General features: G+C 51.4%; 7 protein-coding genes across 7 annotated transcripts; 3 read left to right on the top strand and 4 right to left on the bottom strand.

The window, feature by feature from the left end:
- Positions 1-357: 357 nt before the first annotated feature.
- F5J12DRAFT_930340 (uncharacterized protein) lies at positions 358-1,796 on the bottom strand (the record flags this gene model as incomplete). The annotated part of the gene is made up of 3 exons (XM_051749537.1): positions 358-882; positions 909-1,042; positions 1,523-1,796. 3 exons carry the CDS (start codon positions 1,794-1,796, stop codon positions 358-360), a joined length of 933 nt encoding a protein of 310 aa, XP_051594421.1.
- A 7,427-nt stretch (positions 1,797-9,223) lies between these two features.
- Positions 9,224-11,728, top strand: F5J12DRAFT_930341 (uncharacterized protein; the record flags this gene model as incomplete). The annotated part of the gene is made up of 6 exons (XM_051749538.1): positions 9,224-9,316; positions 9,444-9,557; positions 9,611-9,755; positions 9,805-10,248; positions 10,330-10,386; positions 10,423-11,728. The coding sequence occupies 6 exons, from the start codon at positions 9,224-9,226 to the stop codon at positions 11,472-11,474; spliced, it is 1,905 nt and encodes a 634-aa protein (XP_051594422.1). The 3' UTR covers positions 11,475-11,728.
- F5J12DRAFT_579838 (uncharacterized protein) lies at positions 11,721-12,512 on the top strand. The gene has a single exon (XM_051740154.1). It carries the CDS (start codon positions 11,938-11,940, stop codon positions 12,427-12,429), a length of 492 nt encoding a protein of 163 aa, XP_051594423.1. The 5' UTR covers positions 11,721-11,937; the 3' UTR covers positions 12,430-12,512.
- A 642-nt stretch (positions 12,513-13,154) lies between these two features.
- F5J12DRAFT_775178 (Metallo-dependent phosphatase-like protein) lies at positions 13,155-14,908 on the bottom strand. The gene is given in 8 exon segments (XM_051742304.1): positions 13,155-13,571; positions 13,632-13,865; positions 13,923-14,014; positions 14,069-14,186; positions 14,234-14,313; positions 14,363-14,436; positions 14,453-14,549; positions 14,605-14,908. 8 exon segments carry the CDS (start codon positions 14,843-14,845, stop codon positions 13,548-13,550), a joined length of 960 nt encoding a protein of 319 aa, XP_051594424.1. The 5' UTR covers positions 14,846-14,908; the 3' UTR covers positions 13,155-13,547.
- A 2,308-nt stretch (positions 14,909-17,216) lies between these two features.
- Positions 17,217-17,922, bottom strand: F5J12DRAFT_579941 (uncharacterized protein). Its single transcript, XM_051740155.1, has 3 exons — positions 17,521-17,922; positions 17,378-17,461; positions 17,217-17,266 (listed from the first exon to the last, which is right to left on the bottom strand). Exons 1-2 carry the CDS (start codon positions 17,792-17,794, stop codon positions 17,451-17,453), a joined length of 285 nt encoding a protein of 94 aa, XP_051594425.1. The 5' UTR covers positions 17,795-17,922; the 3' UTR covers positions 17,217-17,266; positions 17,378-17,450.
- Positions 17,923-18,199: 277 nt separating this feature from the next.
- Positions 18,200-22,033, top strand: F5J12DRAFT_923037 (DUF1620-domain-containing protein; the record flags this gene model as incomplete). The annotated part of the gene is made up of 12 exons (XM_051749336.1): positions 18,200-18,401; positions 18,454-18,516; positions 18,569-18,827; positions 18,875-19,313; positions 19,372-19,470; positions 19,529-19,633; positions 19,690-20,289; positions 20,362-20,562; positions 20,644-21,269; positions 21,344-21,477; positions 21,557-21,717; positions 21,791-22,033. The coding sequence occupies 12 exons, from the start codon at positions 18,200-18,202 to the stop codon at positions 22,031-22,033; spliced, it is 3,132 nt and encodes a 1,043-aa protein (XP_051594426.1).
- Positions 22,034-22,778: 745 nt separating this feature from the next.
- On the bottom strand, positions 22,779-23,799 carry F5J12DRAFT_916206 (uncharacterized protein). The gene is made up of 2 exons (XM_051749191.1): positions 23,395-23,799; positions 22,779-23,338 (listed from the first exon to the last, which is right to left on the bottom strand). Exons 1-2 carry the CDS (start codon positions 23,653-23,655, stop codon positions 23,051-23,053), a joined length of 549 nt encoding a protein of 182 aa, XP_051594427.1. The 5' UTR covers positions 23,656-23,799; the 3' UTR covers positions 22,779-23,050.
- Between the last annotated feature and the right edge of the window lie 165 nt (positions 23,800-23,964).

A 23,964-nucleotide genomic window follows, 5' to 3' on the forward strand; every position in this document is an offset into this window, starting at 1 on the left:
GCCAACCCTTGCCCTATGCATGACCTCGTGCAAACGAAAACACCGGACCTTGTGGAGCTCAGGGGCCATTGCTGGGGCGTGTACGGCCAGATCCCCATCGATACTCTGATCTTGGAGAACACGATGTGACTTCGGCGCAGTGAGGCTTGAGGACAGGGCCGACCATATATTGGGTGCCTTGTCCAAGTCCATGATGCATCGTTCTTCTCCCCTCTAACTCCAGGACAAGCTGTGTTAGCGGGTTTGTTAGCGATACGGATGGGTACGTACTAGTAGCCAGAGGGGCTGAGGCAGCCCTGATCAGCGCCATCTGCCCCACCCACATCCCAATCCTCCAAAATTACGGATTAGCTGGCACTAATGGTTCATCCAGGGGGGCCATACCTCTTCATCTTTTTTCGGCACTGGGGTATAAAGCCAAACAACCACATTCTCGTGCCGGCGCTTCGCCTTCACAGCATCAATGAGCGCCTCATAACCAGCTTCATCGGCAACTTTCTTTCGTGGGGCGCCTTGTGCTTGATTCTCAAACTTCCATTCGAACTTCGAGACTGGAAGCGCTGACACTCGACAAGACAAGGCTTTTGCGACACGAGACTTAAAGGAGAAAAAAGCAGAAGTGGTATCACACTTGAAGGGTCCCTTGGAGGTGATTTTGGTCACCGAGACCTTTGTAGATTTCCCACCTGGTTTTCGAGAGTCCGGAGAGGTAGCCCACACTTGAACATAGACTGTGAACAGTCGTGGTTCGTCTACAGGTGCATCTATTGTTGAACAGTCTTCCTCTGCACTCAGATCTGCTTGAACTTTCGTTTTCTTTCGTTGCTTGGGTTCGCGTTGTGCAGCTTTAGTTCTCTGGTTAACCGCATGAGTAGCAGTAAACTATGGTGGATTTCAGTAGTGCACACCTTTTTCGATGATTTCTGCAGTAATGATTCATCCTCTGAGCGTGAAATTGAGCCGCATTCAGGCTGCTTTCGCCCGCACAAAGTTCTAAATGACATCGGGTTGAGGTTGATGAATGCAGTCCCAGAACCTTTTCCTTGATGGAAAGCGGTCAGTAATAATGCATAGATGAAAGTTATCAGTTACCATTTGACTCTTTGCTATCTGATTGCCACTGATCCTCTACCTCAACACCGTCAGGTGTAAGCGTTCGCTTACCTTACCACTTACCGCTTGCCACTCACGCACCGTAAGCACCGTTCACGCTATCGCTTCACGTCGTCACATCTCCTATTCCCTCGATCGTGCCCTCGTCTAGGCATGCGGATCCCTCCTGCTGTGTTGTACTGTTTAGACCCTAGGAGTATATATACTAGTGCTGCATGTATGCGCAGGTCGTCTCTTCTTTTTCTCTCTTTCCTCTCACTTGCTCTGTTGAGCATCTTGTATCAGCGTATACGCTTGATTGTCTAATCCCACACGCCTGTCCACGTTCTGTCGTCGTTGTGAGCCGTTCTGAATGTACTCACCCCACAGTGGTGAGTTCCATCAGGCTCATCTGCAGCTCCAGCGTCACTCATGGCTGTGAAGTCTTGCTCCTCACAGCTGCTCTCGGCACTGTCAGTGTGGCCAATCATGTTACAGTGGAATTCTTGTGCTTGAAGGGACTCAGCGTGTTGCAAAGTTCCATCCAGAATCTCGACCTGTGCTGTCGGCACTGGCTCTGAAGCCACGGGTGTTGCGGAAAGCGGAAGAGCCCGAAGCTTGTCGACCTTGTCATCATCTGCTGGGGGAAGGTCTCGACGTCGGTTTATTTTGATTGTGAGTTTCTCTCGCTGCTGTTTGGCCATCGCTAGTAGTACGTAGACAAAATGAAGGCGACGAAAGTGCACATTCCTACATTTCCATATCGGGCAAAGCTCACGACGCGCTCACAAATATTTTGTGATTGACATTATTTTCGCAAACCGCTGTAAATTCAGCACGCCAGTGGTCTACTCTGCCCGCCCATCTTCCTCTTCAACTATCATCAGCCGTACTACGCACCTGCTCCCCAGCCCCCCTCTGCGTCACGATTGATAGATGACGCCAAGCACCGACTCTTCTCGTCGTGTCAACGGGCACTAGCGAACCTCATGTACTCCTGGCGAACGCGCTGGCCTTCTGAAGAAATTATCAATGGAGGGGCAAGAGGAACAATCATTGACTTAGTCGATACCATCCTGCACAGGTACCCCCGTGAGTCAGACAGTCACATGAATGGGTTTACCCGGTCGTACGCATTTGCAATCCGCTGTTTCGGTACAGAATTTCGATGCATCTCGGGATATTGAAGTCGACTGCAGGGTTGTCAGCAGTTCCGTCGATGCCGTTCCGTTGCCGAACGTTGGGCCTATATGAGTCGCGTGAGTTGATCACAATCTCTCCCTGGACAACATCTCACCTGTATGATATGCCATACACCAGCATCCTGATTCGATTCTCTAGCGTTTCTCAGTTGATACAAACTGTGCCTTTCGGGCTTATTGTCACCAGCGAGACACCAGCAGGCTAGCCTACTCGCTGGCCATTATTGGATTTCGCGGTATTTGCCCCCTACAAGGCAACGCGAGCGTGATCGATGACTCGCCCCATATGCAATTAAGTGGATTCTCTGTGACGACAGCCTCCACGATACGGTCGACCACCTGTAATCACCAACGACTACTCCTCGTGCGTCGTCGCGACTGTTTCCGTTCTTGCTCTCATCGCTTAGTCCATTGATAGGGTGGCAGTTCGTTCCCATCCTCCGCAGACGCAACTATTTCGAGTCAATAAGAGATTGATTAGGCGAACTCGCAAACATTGCCCTGGAGGCCGTCGTCGTGACGGCGCCTCATTCGAACGAGAAGACAATGTAGATGAAGGATATGACAGTGGAACAGGGCCGACCATCCTGCTGTCTCATTGTTCTTCGTGCACCTGTAGTTACTTACTCGATCATATTCATATTCGAGGATACGATGATGGGGTTATGGAGATAGCATGTCTGAGTCGGTCAGCGAAGGGATAAGGAACGAACGTAAGCCTTAATCTTTTGATTCGGTGGAATCGAATTAGTCTGAGCGTACGTTGCAGTCATAGAGATATCCGCCGAAGCCCGACCGAGCAGGGAGAATGCCACACGTTCTGCCTCTTCCATTCACAACTCTTCAGTCCTGTCGAGAGCAAAGAGACTGGTATATCTGATGGCAATAAACAGGATACAGCATAACTGTACAAAATATTACATTCCGGACTGTCGTAGAAGAGTGTCAGCTTCAGTGCCCCACCCGAAGTGCAACAGAAAACACTCACATTCCGCCTGCCCATCCCCTTGTCACATTTATTCTTTGGAGCTGGACCAAATACCTTGAATTAGCGGGCTTGCCAACCAGCAGTCAAAGAGGCTGGGGCAGAGTAGGGTATTGGCGCACACCTCTGCGGACGAAAGGCAGCTCGAACAAGCGGGTGGCTGTGCCTGTTTAGTTGTTGTTTCCCACTCTGCGTGTTGCCCACACCGCTGGAGAGGCCAGTCCATTCCACCTGTGGACGATCGTCCCCTAGGAGACCGAGTGGTGAGTGATCCATTTCTCGTGATTCCAGGTTCCTTGTCTCATACTAACCTGTCACATCCAGATACCCAAACTTGATAGTTCGCCGGACGGTTGAAAGCGACGCGAGTTAAGATACACCGGACGCGATGCCATGATCGTATGCTTTACCTTACATGACTCGGGCATAGCTGGTCATACGAGGAAAAGGGAATGAGCTACTGTCTTTCGCAGGGGAGTAGATTGCATTTCCTGACACTCTAGCATTTGGACTAGCGTCGTCATCCTAGCCCAGTACTAGTGTTGTGTTGGGGCATTCCCCGCATCTGCAATAGGTACGGCTTCCCCACAGTTCTACACATACACCACGTATATATACGATTCTGATGACATGCTGATCACATTAATTCTGTTGCTCAGGTTGTGTACCACGCGCGCGATTTGAATACCACCCTGCCATACCTAGCATGCTCTCAAGTTCCTTTTTCTTGCCACGACGTTATATTCGGAAGATTTGGATTCGCCTACGTTCCTCGCTGCACAGGGTCCTCGGGAAGACGATCATATTTACTGGGATACATTACCTTGACGCGGAAACAGCCACAAGAGAAGTAAGTTGTAACTCGGTCAGCTAACAGTCGAGAATAACTGGGGCTGTGTCTTGCTGTCCACAACCACAGTTTCTAATTAACAGGCCGATCTCTACATCGCTGTAGGATATCCCATGGGTGAGCGATGCCGATTAGACGCCCCGGTCTCTTTCTTGGTTCGTGTGGAGATGGTCCCTTCGGCAACGGGTGAATGCGGCGAGTATGGGTCACTGGGGTCGCAACTGACTGTGCAAGAAGTACGGTTAGCGTCTGCATATGTGACTCACGGAGTGCAGGAAGCTGACATCGTTGATCAGGAGTTGCGACTATCGCGCCTCCTTTGGGGGATGCGTTTTGTTTATCACTTACCCAATCATAATCGTGTTTCTTTATGGGCGCCGGGCGCACCGATTGTGGGAGAGATGTGGATTTGGTGGTTGCAAGGATGCTGAACGATACGCGAATCAAGATTGATGATACCTGCATAGAGGGCCCCGGTCAAGGTGAACATCCGCGTAAAAAGCCTTTGGACGTTGAAGGAGGGAGCATATAGGGTCGAGGCTAGAATCGGCGGAGAGGATGGGGGGTTACAATTTGTGGAGTTGACGAACCAACGCGGCACAGACGTGGATACTTCGTTTTGAATCCTATCCTACCTTGTCCGACTCGGGGGCAGCTTACGACTGGCCTTCGGGGGTAAGAGTGACGACGGATAGCCCTACCAGTGGTTGCTTGTTGCATAGATCTCGTAAGTTGTCTTTATAGATGTAGCACGCCAGTCGTCTCGCAGGAGAACCGTGCCAACGTTCATAGGATTTACCCATATAATGGTGGGCAGTTCGGACATGCATTGAAACTTGGATAATCACGTACCAAACGTCCTCCCTTCGGCCAGCGGAGCCAGCGCCGGCTGGCCCGGAAGATACCCCTGAAATCAAATGTCAGGCTCGCAACTGTGCATATAAAGTCAGCGCGCCAGTCGTCCACTTTGCCCGTCAAACTGCCGCTTCAACCATCATCATCCACGTACTACCCACGTTACCTTCCCGTCCCCTACGCCACGATTGATGGACGACGTCGAGTATCAACGAATTTAATGCACTCCTGGCAAACGCACTAGCCTCCCGGGCTGGATAAGCTCCGCAGACGGAGCGATGAGTGGAACAATGCTTGGCCTAGTCGAGACCTCGTCGCAAAGTCACACAAACGTACTCTGTTGATCATCCCCATCCCCAACTTGAGTTATTATCACGGTGTGGCATTTCAATACCTTTCGTGAGAGCTACTAGATCGTGCGGTGAAGGTGACCTTTAACTGGGGTGAGAAGCAAGCGGCAAAGGATAAAGAGAGATGATTGCTTAAGTTACGTGTCGAACTACACCGTGTCCGTGTTGGAAATGGAAATGGATATCACGTTACTTGTCTTGTGTCCTCAGAAAGACGCGGGATGAACGTTTGCTGGGGCTGCCATATCGTCGTAGCTTTCAACACTGGCACAAGCACGAAGACAAACAAGGATCCATAGACGGTTTGCGTTGATCAATACACCCGCGCAACGCGACGTTCGCCGCCCTTACCAAAGCGCCCTACGAAATGCGATTTAGCATGTATGATTGTGACTGCTGCTCACCCCTGTCAGGCTGCGATGTAGAATATACCAGCTGCATACACACCACGTCGGTAAATTCCGATATCGGTCGTCAGGGCTCACCACTGTACCTCACGACACGGACAAATCCGTCCTGTGTGATGTGACAGGTGCAATGGTGAACTCGCTGTCTATGAATAGGCTGGTGGAGAGTGTACGTTGCCTTGGACTTGGCGAGACCGATCGCGTAGATGGCGTCTGGTGTCGTACGAATCCAAGAGTACATCACAAGAGACCTGTTCACGGTGTCAACGTTTGTCTAGAGAGCTCCACGTACGCGCGACGTTGTTACACGGGCGCTCTATGCGACTGACCGGGTCGACGTTGGTGAGCACAAAAAGTCCCGTGGCCCGCGACCGAAACACGCCCTGATGTAGTCGCTGTATTGTACTTCGCGTGTCTGACCATCAGCAGGGTTGTGGAGGCGACGGTAGCGGAGAAGGTGGCCTGCAGATCTGTCCTACGTGCGCAAGTGGGCCCACCAGGTCCAGAGAGCAGTGCGATATCTGCAAAGGATGTTTATTGGACTATGAGAGGCCAAACCAAGATATCTACTTGAGACGTCGTACACGTCGAATGTCATGATAGGGTGGTCATCGTCATGGGTGCTTAGTTGCTTCTCCACGCTTGTGACAAGTTAGCACTTCCACTGAATATTAGATTGCCCAGTGCCCACCTAATGATCCGTCTGTAACATTAAGTGCAGCGAGGAATCGCTGTGAAGATGAGACCATCATGAAAGTTGGTTTTGAGGGAACGCCGACGGGTCTGAAATGCCAGTCAACCCTGTCGACATTGGTTCGTGCAGTGCCCACCTCACCGCCGCCAATGAGAGCAACGCAAAGAGCAGCCTTCAGCGCAGCATTGAGTCAAAGTGAGGATTTTTTCAGTGCTCCGGCTCCGAGAGCTGGTAATTCATTCCTATGCACTCCTACGAGGCTACGTATCGACAAGTCAGGGGCCGCACGTTGCGGTGGATGAGGTGTTTCCAGTGATGATACTGCTGTTGAATTACATCTTACCTCTCCTATATCACTAGAGTGGCGGACACGTTGACAAGGCTACTGATGGACGTGAGGCAGAGGTGAGGCCCAAATGTGTGTTATCATCGCATGAGGCCTTGGTTTTGTGGGCAGATTCAGATCCCGATAACAGGAAGAGAAGCGCTGAGGGCATCGGCGAGTGTGAGGATACCGTGGAGCCCAAAGATTTGGCGGGTCCGAGAGTGGGGCAGACGGCATTCGGTGGATGCGATGGACAATTTTCTGGGATTGGATGGTTGGCGACATTGCCACGTCTTCCTGCGACACGTTGCCGCCAACCCTTACCCTATGCGTGACCTCGTGCAGACGAAAACCGGATCTTGGAGCTCAGGGATCATTACTGAGACCTGCACTGTCAAACCTTGATCGATGTCCTGATCTTGAAGAACACGATGCTGAGGTCGTGTGAGCTGATCGATATCGATATAGCTTGAGGAACGTGTAGGCCATATATTTGGCGCCGCGAGCAAGTCTATGGTGCATTGTTCTTCTCCCCTCTAAACCACAGGACAAACTGTGTTAGCGAGCTTGTTAGCGATGACGATGGGTGCGTACCAGCAATCAGAGGGGTGAGGCGGTGCTACTGACAGTTCTCTGTGGCGGTCAAGATGCGGAACGGATCGAAATAACTACTCACGATCGAGTATTTGCAGTTGCCTTTGCGGGTGAAGGTCAAATCATAGCAGGATATGGATATGGCGCAGTTTGTCGATGGAAGATCGAAGACGGACGGCAACAAGGGCAAACCATCATGAAAGCGAGTGGCACTGTCTGGTCTGTTGCCGTTTCCCCGGATGGCCGGTGGATCGCGACTGGAAACAGCAGGGCGAGGGCGATCCTTTGGAATGCGGCCACTCATGAAAAAGTGCGCCAGTTCACAGAACACCGCTACCCTGTATATGACGTCGATATCTCGAGCGATGGTACTAAACTTGCCACTGCGGACTACAACCAAGTCGAGATACTCAGCATCCCTTCCGGCGACCGACTCCTCCCTTACCTCTCACATTCTAACATTCTTAATGTCAAGTTCTCTCCGGACGGCACTCGATTTGCGACCATCTCGACGACATATGGTTTCCGTATCTACAGCACCGACGATGGCAATATCATCTTCGATTCAGGACAATACGGTTGCGCCAGCGGTTATCCGCGCTTCGTTGGCTTGGTCGTTTGACGGCCAACAACTGTTCGTCGCGAACATAGGCAAGATATCTGTTTCGACCTTTCTAGCTCTCAATCTTCAGAATGGTCAATCCATGAAGACCAATCCCACCATCATTGGCATCCAATGGCAGATTTTTTGCATGTGCCGCAGGTTCATCGGTTTCGCTATGGGATTGTTTGTCCCACATGCAGATCGGTAGTATTATCACACAACCACGGTCATGCGTCGCTCTCTCACAAAGTGGACGGTATCTCGCATGTGAAATGGGACGATATCACAATTCACGATCTCAGAGATGTCCTTTCACTTAGGCGTCTCGGCGATGGTGTAAGTTTATGTCCACTCATAAAGTTCGCTTCGCTAACAATCGTCATGCTATTCTCCTGCCAGCGTAAACTTTAATTCGTCGACAGCTCTGCGCTTCTCAGTTTCCGCTCGTAGTAGTGAGTGATGAGGCCTTCGGGCTGTGGACGCAAGATGACCCACAAAAACCGAAGTGCTGCTGTCAGCAGAAATTGCGAGCGATTCAAGCCCTAGCCACTATAGGCTGGCAAACCGCGCACTTATACGAGCACGACTGAAAATCTGGCAGCTGCGATAGAGGATGCCAAAGAGGTGATTCCCTTCCTCACCGCTCCATCTGTATGATTGCTCACATACACATCAAGTCCCTCCGGATTCAGCGATCACCTATAGGCCATATCGCGATGGCGATTGCTCTACTTAGACAGGGCGATCGAGAGGGTGCGCTACGCACATTCGACTTTGCATTTATGATTGTGAGCTGCACGACATCAGATTTTTACTGTTGAAGGTGCGCCAAGTGATCTAGATCGTTCTCACAATTAATCTACATTCGCTCAGTCGATCCTTGTTCGAATCTGGAAATCAAGAAGACGGGATAATGCGTGCAGAGTACCTTGTTACACAGCGGACAATGATGACGACGACGACGCCACATACCTCTACACCCAGGTACGTGCATTGCGTGACGCAGACATATAATTATCGCTGCTGACTCACCGCACAGGTGCTTGGAATTATGTACCTGAAGAAGGGAAGTTATGGACATGCGATACATTGATGAGCGTGCGAAGAGCCTAGCCCCCGCAGACACTGTCCTCCGCTAGTGACAATTTCGCTCGTAGGTCTTCTGCGCTACTAGCCTGCCTATTAATGCAACCCTCATGAAGATATTGGTTGGAGTTTCAGCGGACTGGATATCGTTGCTCAGCAACATCTATGTGACGCCCTCTATGCTGAAGGACGTGCAGCCGAAGCCACGGAGATCCTCCTCAATATCATGCGGACAGCAGACAAGGAGGAACGCAATTGCGGGTTGGATTCAGGTATGTCTTGTAACTGCTATTGATGTGCACATTCATGTCTGTCATCAGATTTCACCGAAAAATGTGCTGCGACTTGAGCGCTGGCGACAGTGTTGGATCTTCAAAATATGATGACGCAATAACACAGTACTCTGCTGCGTTGTCCCTCAGTCCTCCAAGTCCGGCAGGTCTGCTCATCAAACGAAGCCGAGCTCGGGCTGCAAAAGAGTTGTGGGAGGATGCACTACAGGATGCAAATGAGGTATGCGTGATATCTTTCTTGTGTTAGTGGGTTCCCTTACAGTTGCTGTATAGGCGGTGAAAGTGGATCCCTCCAGCCCTTGGGGTTTTGAGGCCAAGCATGTGGCGCTTCATGGCGCGAAGCAGTATGACGAGGCGATTGAGGCTTTCAAGTCCATGCTACTCAGGATCGAACAGTCCTGTGACCCTGAGACTATCCGTATGTATCTCCTGTATGATGCCAATATCTACAAATAACAGTTTCACAGAACTCCGTAAGAACTACATTTCGCCATCTGACACAATTGCGGCTATCGATTCCATCGTCCGCGAGATCTGTTGTCCCTTCGTCGTCATTTATGTCACTACTGGTCGCCTTTGCGACGAGACTGAGCGGATGCGTATATTCAAGGCTCATCCGAGGTTCAAAGAACTTGTGTCATCTATGACGAAAAAAGTGGACGAGACGCAGATCCGACCTGTGGTTAAAAGTTTTTTCGGATACGTCATGTTCTCGCACGCATGGCAGGGGAAGGAGCCGTCGTTCCAGGACGTCGACAAAGTCAACTCCGTGTGGGACCTTCCGCTCCAGGACGTCAACGAAGTCAACCTCGTGTGGGGCCTTCCCAAAACGCGCCTGAATAAGAAGTTGCGTGATTTCTGCGAGGAAACACGCAGGCTCGGTTACAATTGGGCCTGGTCGGATACGTGTTGTATCGACAAGTCCCAGAGCGCCACCGTTACCCTATCCGAATCCCTTACTTTGATGTACAAATGATACGCGAATTCGGCAGTCACGCTTGTATACCTTGCCGGTGTAGCCCATCCGTCCAAGCCTGGAGACCTTGCGCGTAGTTTTTGGATGACGCGAGCTTGAACTTTACAAGAGCTTCTCTCACCAGGAGTCATCTTGTTCTATGACTCCGAGTGGAAACCATACCTCGGCGATATTGGCATGAACCACAAGCAATCTCCGGTGATCATGCAAGAGCTTGCAGATGCTATCAAGATTTCCTCTGGAACCATTGTCAGGTTCTCTCCAGATGATCTTGGGGTTCGCGAAAAACTTCGTCTTGCTTCTACACGCAATGCGACGAAGGAGGAAGACGTCGCATACTCTCTGATCGGCATATTCAAATCTGATATCAGGCCCCACTATGGCGAAGGAACCGACGCTCTCGGACATCTGCTGGAGGAGATCGTAGCTCGCATTGGCGAGGTCACCGTACTTGCGTGGTCAGGGACGTCGTCGTCGTACAACAGCTGTCTCCCGGCTTCCGTTTCCGTCTACAGCCAAATTCCTTACACCCCTCCGTCACTCGAAGGAGAAGAAACGGAAACATGCATCACAAAATTGCGCAGAAAGTTGCCCCAGGAAGTTGTCCTTAGCATTTATAATCAAATCAAGTTGCTTCCGCCTGCGCGTTTTGGTACCAGACGTCTACATCTTCCATGCATCATCTTCCCCCTCAGAAGACTGGAGCTACGCAGTGGCAGTGAGAAGCTGTATCGTGCCAGGGTATCAGGACTTGGAAAAGTGGAGTTCTCGACCGCCGACGACCTCCCGCTGCATGAGGCACATAAATTTGTCTTCGTACATCCGTGGGTTGGTCATATCCGAGGTCCCAATAGTGTGGTTTCCTGGGGAGATGATCCGGAGTCCGATGCTGACTCTAACTGCGATTCAGATCACGACGCTGAATCGGATGGAGTTTCTCTGCCGTCTTCGCCGTTACACGCTCTCCCCCCTCGAGTTGACGGCTATACCCGAGCACTGCAAATGATTGCTCGTCTCGGACAGCCGTTCAGCGCGTTGCTGCTCGCACAGCAGCCAAAGGGAGAGTACAGGAGGGTTGCCACAGAGGAAGAGATTGTCGTTTCAGGACTTGGAACCAACATCCCCACGAACATTCGGGCGGGGGTGTTAGAAATCCTTTGACGTGTATATGGAGGATTGCTGGTCGTTAAAGCTGGTCTATCTTTCCTCCTTTAGCAGTCATTTTTTGTGTTCGTATCCTCCTCCGTGCTGTTTCGTAGTCTTTGCTCATCGTCCTCATCATACCCCTCCGGACATCCTCATATCTGTTGTTTATATGTAGATACGCATGATCAGCTAACGTACCGACACGATATATTCATCTGATACCTATTCTACAACAACCTCAACAATTCATTGTCCAGAACTCTTTGGAGGATGTGGTTTGTTCTGCTACTTGCCCGATCATCTTTTATGGGCGCCAGGTGCCACCGAATGTGGGGGAGATGGGGAGTCGGTTCTCGCGTGGCGGGTGTTCGCAAATTCTGAACGATACAAGAATTATGTAAGCATGATAACACCTTCGTAACCCGAGGGACCCGGCGAAGGTGGATGTCCTCGTATAAAGCTTTGGGATACGGTACATATGAAAGTTGAGGCCAGAGAGGGGTCAGTTGGACTTGATGAAGTTGACGAGCTGACGGTGTATCGACATAGCTGCTTGGTTTCATTTCGTTTTGAATCCTATCCTACTCAGGCACAGCTTACGACTATAGCCTTCGAGGGTAAGGGGGACGACGGAGAGCCCTGCCAAGTCCCGTCCCTTCGGGGAGCCGGCAGCCAAAAGGTGGCTGACCTGGAAAGTTCCCCCCCCCCGAAATCAGATGTCAGGCTCCCAACTGCCCTTATAAATTCAGCACACCGGTCGTCCATTCTACCCGCCCATCTTCCTCCTCAACCATCATCAGCCGTACTGCGCACCTACTCCCCCGTCCCCCTCTGCGTCACGATTGATGGACGACACCCGAGCGCCGACTCTTCTCGTCGTGCCAATAAACCTCATGTGCTCCTGGCAAATGCGTTGGCCCTTCCGAGGAAATTATTGGTGAAGGGACAGGAGGAACAATGCTCGACTTAGTCGATACCATCCTGCACTGGTACTCCCGTGAGTCGGTCACATGGATATGCTCACCCGGTCGTACGCATTTACAATCCACTGTCGTGGTACAGAATCTCGATGCGCCTCGGGATACCAAAGTCGACTGTAGAGGTGTCAGCAGTTCCATTGGTGCCGTTCCGTTGCCGAACGTTAGGTCTGCGTGAGTCGCGTGAGTTTATCATTATCTCTCTCTGGACGACATATCATGTCTATGATACGCCATATACCAACGCTCTGCTTCGGTTCTCTAGCACTTCTCCGTTGATGTGAACTGTGCCCTTTGGGCTTACTGTCGCCAGCAAGATACCAACAGGCTATCTCACTCGCTGGCGATCATTGGATTTCGCACAGTGTTTGTCCCCCGCAAGGCAACGTGAGCATGATCGATGACACGCCCCATACGCAATTAAATGGATTCTCTGGACGATAGCCTCCATGATACGGACGACCACCTGTGATCTCCAAGGGCTTACTCCTCGTGCGTTGATATGGTTTTTCCCATTCCTACTCTCATCAATTAGTCCATTGATAGGGTGCCAGTCCCGTTTCCTCCCTCTGAAGACGCAACTTTTTCGGGTCGACGTGAGATTGATTAGGCGAACTTACCGAGCTTGTGGGATCGTTTTCTAGTACCTACGTAGCTGATGGCACTGGGTAGGGAACTGATAACTCTGACTACCGCGCAGGCCATTACTCGGGAACATTTCCCTCGAGGCCGTCATCGTGACAGCCCTTCATTCGAGAGAGAAGACAGTGGAGACGGGGGATATGACGGTAGCACAAGGCCCACCATCCTCCTGTCTTATTGTTCTTCGTGCACCTGTTGTTACTTACCCAACCATATTCATGCTCGGGGATACGATGATGGGGCGACGGAGACGCCACGTCTGAATCTGCTAGCAAAGGAATAAGTAAGCCTGATGGAAATCTTGACCTTGTGATTTGGTAGAATCGAATTAGTGTACATACCTATTCCGAGCGTAGGTTGCAGTCGCAGAGAACGCCGCGCGATCCGCGTCATCCATTCACAGCTCTTCAGTCCTGTCGAGAGCAAGAAGACTGGTATATCCGACAGCAATAAACAAGATACAGCATAACTATACAAAATATTGCATTCCGGGCTGTCGTAGCAGAGTGTCAGCACTTCAGTACCCCAGGTGAAGTTAATAGAAAACGCTCACATTCCGCCTGCCCATCCCCTTATCCTTCTCATTCTCGGGAGCCGGACCGAATACCTTGAATTCATGCTCCCCACCTTCTCTCAGTGTTAACACCGATGCCATGTTCCCACATCGATAGCAGTAATTAGGTGCGGACCATACGGTGACTAGGGCGTTGTCGAACATGTATTTGTAGCCTTCTTGAACGAGTTGGTGGGCGCGGGCGATAAGACTGAGTGAGTTGACGTGGTTGAACTGCGAAGATGGTGGAGTGAGTATATGCGATGTACCTGAACGGCATGAACGACGTACCTCTCGAGTTACGTTTCCGCCGAAGAGCCAGCCAGCACCGCGGGGACTTACAGCCCAATTATCGATGTCGTCAGGATCTGACCACATGAGGTCTATAGAAGGCGTCATATCAAACGATTCCAACTTGAGGAAGGCTGGAAGCTTACCGCAGAATGCGCCTTCGTGAGGAATCTCCTGGGCTCTTGAAAGTACGCGAATTTGGTCGAGAGTCCGTATGTCTGGAGAGAGTCCGCCGTGTACACATAAAGTTTCTCCGTCGATAATCTGAGATGGTTGTAAGTGATGTTTGTCAGGGATGTGAGGTGACGTACTGCAGCGAGGTTCAGATAGTCGAACACGTTACAGCAAGCTTTCCATACTGCGGCGCTTCCGTACTTTTGTTGACATTCGTCTGGGAAGAGAATTTAGCGTTGGGGCGAAGAGTGCATGCAAGGACACACCATAGAACCCGTATACTTGGGTGATTTGTCGACTTTCGTGATTGCCCCGCAACAACGTGACCTTATCGGGATATCTGGAAGACCATGAACGATAGGGGCCAAGTAATGATCGGAATAGCTTGCCTTGCTTTGAGTGCTAGGAGTAATGACACGGTTTCGAGACTGTAGTGGCCCCGGTCGACGAAATCTCCCTGCGAAGTGTGATATGAGCTGCCGAAGCTGCGATGCCCAAGAACACCTACGTGCCATGAAGATATAGCTCGTCTCTGGCACGCTTCCGCCTTTCCTGAGCAGTTCGAGGAGGTCCCAGAACTGGCCGTGAATGTCGCCGCAGATGGTGACTGGTGACGATACAGGCTGGATGTTGGATTCCTCGAGGAGGATGGCTCGGACGGTGTCGCAGAGGATTTTCATGTCTTGTTCGGGCAGATGTTGGCAGTCCATCAGCTGTGCGATCCATTTGTCGGGGTCGTAGGTCATCATCGTCGCCGTTGTCTGAGTCCCGGGTGGCCAAATAGCGTGTCTCTAATCAATTCCTAATCCTCACTAGCAGTCCCAGGTAGTGTTCGCCGTCTTTTCCCACGGGTCATTCGAGTGCGTCGTCTGATCTGGCCACAGAATCCCCCCCTGCGAGGACAAACTCGCCCGACGAGACAACACCGCCCCGTCAATGGCCTCTTCCCCCAACCCGCCGCTTTCAGGTCAAGCTCTTCCTTTGCCCAGGCCACTATTTTGTCACACCTTACCCAGCACTAGCATTCGAATCGACTCCACTTTCCCTATCTCGTCCTTCTTCCCACCCACATTGTGCTCACTTCCGGCGGAACCATCGGTTTCGATCCTGTCGTCACCCCGCGGGTCATGGCTTCCATCTTGCGTTGTTCACCTCCACGTTATTCGGGACTACAGTAATGACAACATCAGCCCCTTGCACTCCTACCTCTTCCAGATTGTTTTCGAGCCTGAGTTATTGGTGCCCCACATGAAACCATGACTTCCCGACTCATTGGGAGTCAGCCAGTTAAGTGCGTTTGTCGGAAGTGCCAATTGTGCATCCTCTCCTTTCGATTTCTACAGACGCCCTTTGCGAGGTGTGGGGTGTTCTTCGGACTAGCCCCGAAATGTTTGAAGGTACCCATTTCCCTCATGTTCAAGGTTGTATTTCATAAATGGTTGCCCTCGCTCATTCGCCCTGTCTCCTCCTCTGGCTCCGGGTATTCTTTCATCGTCGTTTCCCATTCCTTCTTGTTTTGTTTGCTCGCGCTCCTCTAGGAGTGCAGGCTGCCGCTCTTCGCATCTGGCCGTGTATCATCTCATTCTCGCACTCCTGGCACGCAGATTGCCTTTCTTCGCATTCAGCCACTTACCATGGATTCTCACACTCCTCCGGGCACGCGGGTTGCCTCTTTTCACCTCGTGGTTGTATCTCCTCGCTCTCTCACACTTCCCCTGGCACTTAGGTTGCCTCTCCTCACACGGTGGCATCCCAATCCTTCCTGATCACAATCTTTTCCCTGTCGACAGCCCTTTTCTCAGCCATGCTTTGCCGTTGGGCCTCTTTCCCCCGTCTGGTATGCAAAGCGAAGTCTCTGTTGCAGTAGTTCTGAGATGCTCTATATCTGTCTCGCGCTCCATTGGCCCATCGACTTCAACCTATCTCGTGCGCTAATCTGTTGTTCTTTCACAGAGTTACACTACACGCGACGCGTCATCAATAGTGAACAGAGAAAAAGCGGGACAGTGGTTCCAACTCGAGCGCGTGGCGATTACTCGTATGCTTGTATGCGGCAGTGAAGTGCTCGCTACGGGCCTCAAGCTCAAGTATGCACACAGGCCAGCGATACATACTTGAAGTACGATCATCAAGACCAGGTGCACCAACATCCGATTCCAAGCGCGAGTTATAACCTCCACATTTAATTTTGGCTCAACAGCAAACGATACACCGATTGCATGGAAGGTCATCAAAGATGACTGTTGAGGAGATCAAGTTATTATGTAGGTGCAAAGTGTACCTGATCGCCATGTCCGATGAACTCGAGAAAAGATGTTCTTTTTTTTCTTGCTTTCTATATATCTAAAAAAAATCACGGCAGAAAACACTTCCGCAGTCCAAGTGGACTGCAGTGAACCTCTGCATATCAAGGAACCCTTCATTGGATATACTCGTGGTTCATCACGGTATGTCAACACACATTTTCCCTCTAGGCTCGCGCATGAGGCGACAAGTTGTCCGCATTTCCGCCCAACTGAGCGGCTTTGGCAAAGTTATCATGAACGGCAGTGTCACTGTCTAGCCTGTACCAATCACTAGTTTGCACTGCTTTATGTGTCCTCAGAAACTTGAGGAACTCGTCCTTGACGGCTTGGCTAGGGAAATCAGCGAAGTAGCGCATCTTATCATTCCGGATGTAGTAGAAAGGGACGACGTAGGGATTGACCGTGCTAGAGAACTTAGAGGAGTATTGGACCACCAAACAAAAACCTTGTCGAGAGGGATGCTCATGCGTGATGGTTGGCTCTGCGGTGGTTGAGTAAACTGAAGGTAAATGAGCAAGAATTAGGCCGCTTTTATATGTTGACCCCCTCGCACCGTCTGTGCCCTCACACCATCTGTATGCCCTCATACCGCCTGCGCCTTCACACCACTTGTACGCCCCCACACAATCACAACGCCCAAAACGTGAATACGGTAAGAATTGTTATTCCGACTTTTGCGTGTTTCTCCTAAGGAAGTCTGGATCATGGCAAGACGTGGCATATCGAGCGTGCCTTTCTGTGTAAACCTCACGTTGATACATTGAATTTCTGGAAGATATGATATAACGGAATATCTATAAGGCAAGGGCGCTGGCTTGGGGCACTGGGTCCAGGCGTGGTGGACATGTCATATTACCGCCTTAGCTGTTCATTGGAACACCCGTATTTCGCGCCGAGGGACAAAGCGCGTCCAGGACGTGTTTTGAGTTAGGAAAGCAGAGCATGCGATTTGCCCGAATGGAATGAATGACGTACCTCTCGAGTTACATATCTCCCAGCCTGCACCGCGAGGACTCACAGCCCGATTATTGATGTCGTCGGGGTATGACTACGTAAGGTCTGTAGAAGGTGTCATTACAAACCATTCCATTCCAATTCGGGGGGCGCTCAAACTGCACCGCAGAATATGCCTTCGTGGGGGATTTCCTGAACGCTTGAGAGGATGCGAATTCGGTCGAGGGCGCGTATGTCTAGAGAGAGTCCGTAGTGTACGCACAATGTTCTCCGTCGATGAATTGAGAGATGGTCGATAAGTTCCTGTATTGATGGTGCGTGGTGGCATTCCGCAGCGAGGTTCGGATGATCGAACACGCTTTGCAAACTGCAGCAATTCCGTTCTTTTGTTAGCATTCGTCTGGGAAGAGAATTTAGCATCGGAGTGAAGAGTGCCATAAAACCCGTAGACTTAATTGGGTGATTTGTCTACTTTCGTGATTGCCCCGCAACAAAGTGACCTTGTCGGGATATCCGGATGGCCACAACGATAGGGGACAGGTAACGCATTTCCTGGGTACATAGTTAGAGGAGGTCCCAGAACTGGCCGTCGATGTTGTCGCAGATGGTGACTGGTGTCGATATGTACGGACTCGATGCCGGATTCCTCGAGGAGGATGGCTCGGATAGTGTGGAAGAGGATTTTCGTGTCTTGTTCAGGCGGATGTTGGCAGTCTATCAGCTGTGCGATCCGTTTGTCGGGGCCGTAGGCCGTCGTTGTCGTCGTCGCTGTTGTTTGAGTTCAAGTGCCTAATTACATAGCGCGTCCCTAATCAATTCCTAAATTCTCACTAGCACTTTCAAATGTTACACTTGAGGCTGCTCGTCGCGTCGCTGTCGTTGGCAGCGGCGAGCTGGGCACTGCACGAATCCGACGTCGGCGTGGTCGACTGGCACTCCAGACTCGTCGGCGTTCCACTCAAAACCAACTTTCATGGCGATCTCATTCTCGCAACGACAGCCAGCAACGTCTTCGCTGCAATCAATGCTGCAGACGGTTCATTAGGTGGGCACTGGACAGTCTAATGTTCGGTGTGGAAGTTCTAACTCGCTGAAAGCATGGAGGAGCATCCACGACGACGACGACCCCATCAAGGCATTTGACGTGTACGACGACTCAAGTACGTGTCTCTTTCGTCTAGCGTTTTACCATGTACTAAACACCCGTTACAGACGTCGCATTACTCTCTGGGCCTGGTGGATCCACTCTACGCACGTATAACACATCCACAGGCCACCTTCTCCTCGAACGTCGTCTCCACAGCCTTCCTCGCGCTGAAACACACGAAGTACAACACACAGCAATCACAACAAGGCGGATTTCGGTCGAAGGGAGCACCGCGATCTTTGCGCTCACCAATGGCCACACGGTCAGTCGTATAGACGGCCAGTCTGGCGATGTTGCATGGACATGGAATTCTCCAGACAATGGGTTTGTCCAGTTTTCCTCTTTACGGTGACGCGCTGATACCCGGATAGGACGCTCGTGGTGTACTCCCACATTCGTACTACGCCAGACACTGTCTACGCGATCGGTCTCGCCAGGTCCGAGGCAACATACACTCTGCACGTCACCACTTTATCCATAGACAACGGATCCACCATTGCATCTGTCAACATCCCTGCAAATCTTCCAAAGGACACGCCCGGTTTTGTCCTCCTTGACACACCCATGACGGCAGAAATCGCACCAGGACTTTGTCTGACATGGCTGGAGTCGTCCTCAATCAGAGCAGCGGTGCTCACTCCAGGACTAAAAGGCCAGGTCCAGATTCTACCCGGTGTGAACTACACACATATCCGAGACATCGGACTCACCGGGGCGGGCCAGTTTATCGCATTCACACAGGACGGGTCTGCCCATGTCATGAGGTACGACGGAGAGTCTTTACGACCGATGTGGGAATTCGCCGACGTGGTACGTGTTCGGTTGGTACGACTGTCTCTCCACCTCCCAACCTGACAGGAACGAGCAGGCACCGTCCCAGACGCACAGCGAGTCGCATTTTGCAGGGAGCTTTGGTGAGAACGGCGAACCTCGCATTGTGAGAGTATATTGGTCGCACGCGAATGGTGTATGTATCCCCGCTTGTCTTTGTGCTTGTACCAGTATTGAAAATTACGATGGTGTAGCAAGCAATCCATCAGACGTTCACCCCGCGTCTTTCTGATGGCACAGGACAAGTAACGGGATACGCATTTCCATTCCCAACACACGGACACGGTGTAATTCGACACGTAAGTGATCTTCTCTCTTTACCCTTCTCTGCCACTCACTCCCTACCCACCCAAAGGTTACCTTCGACGGACGATCCGATGACACTCAAGAGACCACGCGATTTCTACTGGCGACGTCAACAGGTACCCTTCAGTTATGGAAACACAATGTTCTGCAGTGGTCCCGCGAGGAAGCGCTCTCGACCATCCGCGTTGCTGCTTTCGTACCTTTACCTCAGCCAAGTGCATCTAGCAGCCCGTCCACCGGATCGACCAGCATATCCGGTACTCTCCTAACCTGCATTCAACGATTCTCTGAGAGTATCCTACAGCACTTGTACACGTACACCTTGGGCCCGATCATCCGTGAAGACGGACCAATGCATAGTTCTGATGCACCTTCCACTCTCCACAGTGACCGGTTTGGATTCCGCCAAGTGATTGTTGCGGCAACAACGGAAGGCGTTTTGTACGGCCTCGACTCGAGCAATGGAAGAGTAATCTGGAGGCGCTTGTTTGGGTTGGGTTGGGCTTCTGGCAGTGTGGGAGGGAGAGTTTTACCCGTGAAGATGTATGTTGTACCTTCGAAATCGGGAACTCTGGGCGATTCCAGCGGTAAGGAAGAGGAGACGATGAAGCAGACTGTTGTACTGGTGACGCAGAGACGGGCGCATAATGTATGTGGTTCCTATCACCCTAGTGGGCAAGTTTTACTGACTTCTTTCCTTTTTCTTAAACTCAACATAAAGAGCCTTGTGGATACGGTCGTATTTGAGGTGGACCCATTAACCGGCGATGATGTACGCCCTGTCGAAGATGGTGAGGGCGACTCCCCTCGCTCAAGGTATGGTCCGTTGGAGGGGACGGATGTGATACAGGGTCCGATGATCGAATCATTTGTTGTTCCTGATGGGCAGGGGACTGTTGCGATGTTGGATGAGTTTTTGCAGGTAGGTTTGCAGTTTTTCGTTTTTGAAGTCGCGTTGGCTTTTTTGTGTATGGCTAGTGTTGATCGAATGCGCGATATATAGGTCCAGCTATACCCAGATACTCCAGCTACCCGCGAGTCCTTGGCACGTTTCGCGCCTTCCCTACACCTTGTCCTCTCTGCACGCACGTCTCCTACCTCGCGGCCCGAGGTGAACAGCAACAACGACGAACTATCGACACGCACACAACTCGTCGGACACCGTCTCGGCTTCAACGACGACGTTTCCACCGTACACGTCGCATATCCCACGTGGCGGATTACCCTTGGCTCTGGCGAAACGATCCGGGAAACGATTCTGAACGGGAACGCGGGTCGAGAGGCACCGGTTGTCGGGAAGGTTCTGGGAGACCGGAGGACGCTGTATAAGTACTTGAATAGGCATCTGAGGGTCGTGTTGACCGAAGCGAAGGGAACGTGCGGGTTATATGTCCTGGATAGCGTCAAAGGGACGATTTTGTACCAGGTGGGTTTACCCGCCCCCGAGGGAAGATGCGACGACGTCCACGCTGTGCTCGTTGATCATTGGTTGGTGTACTCGTATTACGAGGATAGAACTGATGTAGACTACGGCCATGGGCATGGGATGGAAGGCGGTGGTACGAAGGGGTGGAGGATCGTTTCGGTGGAAATGTATGAGGGGAAGAAGCCGGATGATGTGACGCGCAGGTATGGAATTTTTTCTATCTCCTGAATCTGTTTTGTCTGTCGTGGAGATTGGAAGAGAACTGATTTCCGCGTAGCTCGGAGTTATCGTCTTACTCAAACGCTACAACCGATATTACGACGTACGAGCAGGCGTATCTTATACCGTACGGTGTCACCGCGCTTTCGACGACATCGACCCGCCTCGGTGTGACTCTCAAGAATCTGATAAGTGCGTATCGCTCTGGTCATCAATATTTGTGTTCTACTGTCATTGGATGATTGACAATGATTTTGTTGCTGCATTACAGTGGCAAGCCGTAGACACGCCGTGTATTCCGTCCACCGGAGACTTCTGAGTGCACGAAGACCCCTTGGCAAGGCGTCGCCGTCTGAGGCCGAAGAAGGACTCGTCGCGTATGATGCTGTACTTCCGGATGATGCTCGGTTTGCGCTGTCGCATAATTACGAGGTACGATCGACTCTCATACTCCCTCATATTCATTCGTCATACTCAACTATGTTAATTCTCATTGTTATAACAGGTTGCCAACGTCCGCCAAATCATTAGCGCACCATCCCGGCTCGAATCTACGTCTCTCGTTCTCGCGATCGGCCTTGACCTCTTCCTAACGCGCGTCTCTCCGTCGGGGACGTTCGATGTTCTTTCGGAGAGTTTCAACAAGGCGCAGTTGGTGCTGACAATCGGGGGTCTTGCGCTTGCGATTGGGCTCGTGAGACCTGTGGTGAGGAGAAGGCAGTCGAGGGCAAGATGGTATTCGGGGTAGGATAGATGGGTACCCGGACAGGGCGTAGGCGTTTGTTTGTGGAGGCACTCCTAATTTATGTACCGCACCAGTGACTTCGGGTTACCATGATGCTGGTGGCTGTTTGTGTCGGATTGCACTACTCGGAAGCCCCTTGCAATGTAAAATGTATAGGCCCTCGAGCACGGACTTAGATTCGAGGGCCGAATGCTGTGTCATGGTATGAATATACGCCGTTCACAACAGAACGATAGATTCCGTTTAGATATAAGGACGGACACGGGTAGGTATGTTTTATTGAAGCAAGCTAACTTTGACGTCCTCACGGTCAACGGGAAGGACAACGACGCCGGTCGGACGTCCCTAGGGTTAACTTTCAGATACTCAGAAGATTTCCGGTTGTCCAGCCAGTCGCGAAAGCCATTGTCGCACCCAAACTTACATGCTTTGACTATTCTGACTGTTATGCATTGAAGCGTGTCAGCTTCGGCACTGGGTCAAAGTTCAGCCACGTTCGAAAGGTTACTCTCGATATCTCTCATGCTAGCGAAGGTGCCACGGATCGAGAAAGTGGCAGATGAGTTTCTCATGCCAGCTACCCTCGGGCCAAGATCGTAAATGCAGAATCGCGGACTCCCTAAACGGAATCTACATACCGCCTCTGCTTCAGAAAGTACTATAGCTAGAGTGGTCGGATTGTCCAATCCATCCACCTCGGGTTTCGGCATCCACGCAAGCCGATACTAACCCGCAGAAGTCGAAATATCCCTGATCGGGGCTGGAGAGCGAATTGTGGGGATCGTTGTGAAATAAGTATCGAGAGAATACATCGAGTAGTAGTATATTGGCTGACGGGCAGCATTGGTTGGCCCAGATGGGGCCGCGCGTAGCATATATGAACAGCAGATGTGACAACGTAAGGAGCACGATGAGGACGATGGACAAAGGCAACAAACAGCACGAAAGTACACCATAAGTGACCGCTAAAGGAAGAAAGACGGACCAGCTTTGACGACCAGCAAATCCCCCATGCACACGTCAAAGGATTTCCAACACCCCCACCCGAATGCTCAAGGTGATGTTAGTTCCAAGTCCCGAAACGACAATCTCTTTCTCTGTGGCGACCCTCCTGTAACCTCCTTTCGGCTGTTGTGCAAGAAGCAACGCGTTGAACGGCTGTCCGAGGCGAGCAATCACTTGCAGTGCTCGAGTATAGCCATCAACTTGAGGGGGGACAGCGTGTAATGGCGAAGACGGCGCATCTCCATCCGATTCAGTGCCGTTATCCGAATCGCCGTCAGAGTTAGTATCCAGACTCCGGGTCATCTCCCCAGGAAACCACACGTATTGGGACCTCGGATATGATCAATCCACGGATGTACGAGGATAAATGTCTGTGCCTCGTGCAGCGGGAGATCGTCGGCGGTCGAGAACTCCACTTTTCCAAGCCTTGATACCTTGGCACGATACAGCTTCTCACTGCCTCTGCGTAGCTCCAGTTTTCTGACGGGGAAGATGATGCATGGAAGATATAGACGTTGGGCACCAAAACGCGCGGGTGGAAGAAGGTTGATCTGATTGTAGATGCTTAGGAGAACTTCCTTCGGCAACTCGTCACGTAATTTCGTGATGCGAATTTCCATTTCTTCCCCTTCGAGTGACGGAGGGATGTAAGGAATTTGGCTGTAGACGGAAACGGAAGCCGGGAGACAGCTGTTGTACGAGGACGATGTCCCTGACCACGCAAGCACGGTGACCTCGCCGGTGCGAGCCACGATCTCCTCCAGCAGATGTCCGAGAGCGTCGGCTCCTTCACCGTAGTGAGGCCTGATATCAGACTTGAATATGCCGATCAGAGAGTATGCGACGTCTTCATGAACTTCGCATTGCGCGTCGAAGCGAGATGAAGTTTCTCGCGTACCCCGAGATTGTCTGGGAGAACTTGATAATGG

Source organism: Pisolithus orientalis (genome assembly GCF_024613125.1).
Source record: "Pisolithus orientalis strain OTSU chromosome Unknown F5J12scaffold_98, whole genome shotgun sequence".
NCBI classification, from domain to species: Eukaryota; Fungi; Basidiomycota; class Agaricomycetes; order Boletales; family Pisolithaceae; genus Pisolithus; species Pisolithus orientalis.